This window comes from Poecilia formosa, unplaced genomic scaffold, assembly GCF_000485575.1.
Source record: "Poecilia formosa unplaced genomic scaffold, Poecilia_formosa-5.1.2 Scaffold571, whole genome shotgun sequence".
Classification (NCBI taxonomy): Eukaryota; Metazoa; Chordata; class Actinopteri; order Cyprinodontiformes; family Poeciliidae; genus Poecilia; species Poecilia formosa.
The window spans coordinates 254,001-257,957 of record NW_006800510.1 but is presented as its reverse complement, the minus strand read 5'-3'; the positions used below and the strand labels follow the sequence as shown (position 1 = coordinate 257,957).

General features: G+C 39.3%; 1 protein-coding gene across 1 annotated transcript in view; it reads left to right on the top strand.

Annotated features, from left to right (window-relative positions):
* The first annotated feature begins 6 nt into the window (after positions 1 to 6).
* LOC103129713 (uncharacterized) overlaps positions 7 to 3,957 on the top strand; it is a 56,999-nt gene continuing 53,048 nt past the window's right edge. Inside the window, exons 1-2 of the mRNA XM_016665336.1 lie at positions 7 to 114; positions 1,431 to 1,880. Coding sequence (XP_016520822.1) covers positions 8 to 114; positions 1,431 to 1,880 — 557 coding nt within the window. The 5' untranslated portion in view covers position 7. The remainder of the gene's footprint in view (positions 115 to 1,430; positions 1,881 to 3,957) is intronic.

Genomic DNA, 3,957 nt, shown 5'->3' with positions numbered 1-3,957 from the left:
GGAAGTGATGAAACTCCAACCAGAGAAGAAACCAGTGGAGCTGACAGACTGCTCACATGGAGAGAGTGAAGTGAAGAGTTTCCTGCAGTGTCTGCCTTTTATCTCAGAGCTCAGGTACAGTCACTTTATTTCACTTTACTGGCTTAATTATTCAATAACCTTTTAGTTCTGACTACATATCTTTAATATTAATAAACAGCATCATCACGGTGATTTTTCTATATCAACTTGTAATATTTTTTCAGTGTTATTTATATTCACACATTTAGAATTTCTTCACATAGACTTTATTCCAGTTATTTTATAAATGGATCCATTTCCGGAGACAACTTTGTTCTCATTCCAGAACATTCTGGTTCTGGTTCAGTTTCTTTATGTTCAGCCTGAAGCTTTTAGTCTCAAAAACCCAAAAGACCAGGTTTTTACCAGGCATGAAGATAAAACATTAAATATATGATGCTCATAGATATGAAATCTATAAACATAAGAGCTTATAGATTTATGATGAATTTGTTTAACTGATGCCCATTTATGTTTAAACAACTAAATAAAAATACATTTTATTATAAAAGTGATTTATTAGCTTTAAGTGTTGATTTACTTATTATTGAAATAAATGATCAGTTCTTCTTGTAGGAAGGTTCAGTACTCCCAGCTTGATCCTTCAGGGTCTAACAGAACGAATGAGTTCTGGTTCTACAAGGAACTGGGATTTTTTTCATGGTTCTGAAGATCAGGAGGAATGAAAACTGCTTAATGTTGTTTGTCTTTTATCTGTAGCAGAAAATTAGTCACCGAGTGTATTTGGTAGTGAGGATGCTCTAAAGTAGCTCTATCTGGAAACAAGAAAGACAGGATCTGAAACTTTATCATGAAAACATTTCATTAATATTAATCCAGTCTGAACTAACCAGTTCTAGCAGAAAGCCATCATTTCTGCCAATGTGACATTAAAATATGAATAACGTCTCGCTGACTTGAATTTTCATTCATTTATAGACCAATATGTAAACAGCTAAAATTAAATATCTTATTGATTATTACTATGTTCGGAGGTCAGATGTAAACCAGATCATTTTCTTTCCAGTAAAAGAGACCAAACTAGAATCTATAGACTGGTTTGATTGTGATCAGGAGATAAATTCATCTAGAAAATCTTTGATACTCGGTTTGGTCAGATTATCATCATATTACTGGAGATTTTCTCTCTGAATTAGATTGAAAATTGTTAATTTGATCTCAGCTGAAGTTTTTATTGTCTCCTGTAAGGACAGGTCAAAGTTCAACAGTCATGATTCTTTTGTCGGTGACCTTTCTGTAGATGTTTTGTAAAACTGACACTGCTGACACTGCTGAGTCCATCAGTAGTGTGTGGTTGTGTTTATGCAGCTCAGATCAAATCATCACTAAATGTTTCCTTCTTGTTCCAGGTTTGATCATCAGAGCTCAGATCTTCATGAACAATCCAGGTTTTTAGTGAATCTGTTCTGTGCAGCAGCAGAGAGAGAACAGCAGACAGGAGAGAAGATGCTGGAGATGTTAGCCTCAGTGTGTAGATATGAAACATTTCCCATTTGGGACGAATACATTGATGATGATTATGTCATGTATCAGAGAGACTTCTTCCTGGATCTGTACTCCCAGATGAAGGACAGAGAGACTAAATCAGGTCTGAGTCTCCTTCCATCATTACAGTCAGTTTTCCAGTCAGCAGCTCCTAAAGTCTGGACCATAAAGCTCTCAGAGAGAAAGACCTCCATCCTCCCGGAAGTGATGAAACTCCAACCAGAGAAGAAACCAGTGGAGCTGACAGACTGCTCACATGGAGAGAGTGAAGTGAGGAGTTTCCTGCAGTTTCTGCCTTTTATCTCACAGCTCAGGTACAGTCACTTTATTTCACTTTACTGGTTTAATTATGCAATAACCTTTTAGTTTCTGACTACAAGTCTTCAATATTCATAAACGGCATCATCACGGTGATATCAATTTGTGAGTTTTCTTCAGTGTTATATTCACACATTGAGTCTTTATTCACATAGATGAATATTCCAGATGTTGAACGTCAGTGGTTGTGTTGGGTTTTCTTTTATGTCATCGACGGACAATAAAGACATTTGATGTTTAATGTCTTCGGAGTGTTTGGGCGTTCACTTTTGTATGGATTTCTAGTTGGCTTTCATCCCTTATATGTGGCTACATGTTGAATTTTAGTTCTGTAACAGCACTAAATCTGTTTCTGCTGTGCAACACTGATATATCTTTCCTAATCAGACTACAAATAATAGTGGAACTTTGCAGGAGGTGAGAAATTGGGAGGTGGAGGGGTTAATTATTGTTATCTAAGAAGAATTTTATTGTGAGGATAATCTCAAAGTATTCCCAGATGTCAGAGATTTTTCTCTTGCTGGCACCAATTCAGACAATCAAGTTTATTTGTGTAGCACATTTCAGCAACAATGCAGTTCAAAGAGATTTACGTCACAAAATCACAAAAATATAATTATAATAAAAACATAATCTACAATTGAGAAAAGCAGCAACAAACATTACATTTTGATGAGTGCCATCATCAATACACATCAAATATGTTGATCAATGTTCATTTTATTTTGGCCACTGAAGACAAATGTTCTCTGATGCGCGACCAAATGGACAACACCCCATGTAGCAGCATGGCTCATCGCGCTTTTATTTTGAAAACCGACACGCAAAATGAAGCAGTTAAGAGACCCATTCAATGCGAGGCCTCGTTTGTTGCCAGTTACGTGGTTTTCAGCAAGATGACACAAGCCTCGAAGCGGGGCTTCATCGGACATGCCCCCCTTTTTACTCGGTACTCGCCTCGAAGCCTGGATTCAGATAGCCCATCACTAATCCATCCATTTTCTTCCGTTTATCCGGGGTCGGATCGTGGGGGCAGCAACCTAAGTAAGGCGGCCCAGACTTCCCTTTCCCCAGCCACTTGTTCCAGGTCCTCTGGGGGAATCCCAAGGCGTTCCAGGCCAGCGAAGAAACTTGAGCACTTTTTGCACTGCAAGGAACGGAACGTCACGGCACGGGTTCAAAGTAGGGTCGACCGTTTTTGCATTAGAACTTCCGACCCGGCTCCTTGGAACCACAAGAGCTGTGGTTCCAATTGGGCCGGCGAAATGGGGCTGCTTAGAATTCAACAGTTGATTGATTTAGAGTCAGCCATTTTGTTATTATTTTGGTGTAAGACGTTGATCGAGTCTAGCTGGATGTCACGAACCTGTTCTTATTGTATTTTGTAAAGAGTCCTTTTTTTAATTAGGCCTGAGCAGCTAAGCGCTGCGAAGGCCTATTGTTTTCATACTGTTTATTATTATGCTTCCGCCAAATAAATTGGCTTTTTGGGGGCTTTATCATATTCAAAAACTCACCAAACTTGGCAGACGCGTCAAGTCTGCGTGAAAATTTAGTATTTTAAGGTCTTAGCTAAAATCGCAAAAGAAACGACTCAACAGTGCCACCTAGCAACTTTCAACAGACCCTTTCCCAATGCCTTACTTCATTGTACAGACTTGACATTTGATACACTTGTAGAGCTGCCAAGACGCTCAGAATTTACAATTAATGTCATAGTGCAAGTATCACAGGAAGTCGGACACTTTGGATTGAAGTTCCGATTTTGACCCCATTTTGGCCGTTTACAGCCGTTTGATCGAACTCCTCCTATGGATTTCTATAAGGCATGGCCGATTAAAAGCTATCAAAGGTTTGCGTTTTCGTGCCTGCTAATCGGGGGTTTCCTGGGGTCAAAGTTCACCTTTTCGCCATGAAACTAGATGCGGTTTTAACTCCTACACCAGAGGTTCCCAAACTGTGGGGTGCGCCCCCTAGAGGGGGCGCCGTGTCATTGCAAGGGGGGAAGCCATCTGGATAAAAAAACAAAACAAAACATGAACACTGTATGCGCTGGGTTTTTACCTTAGAATG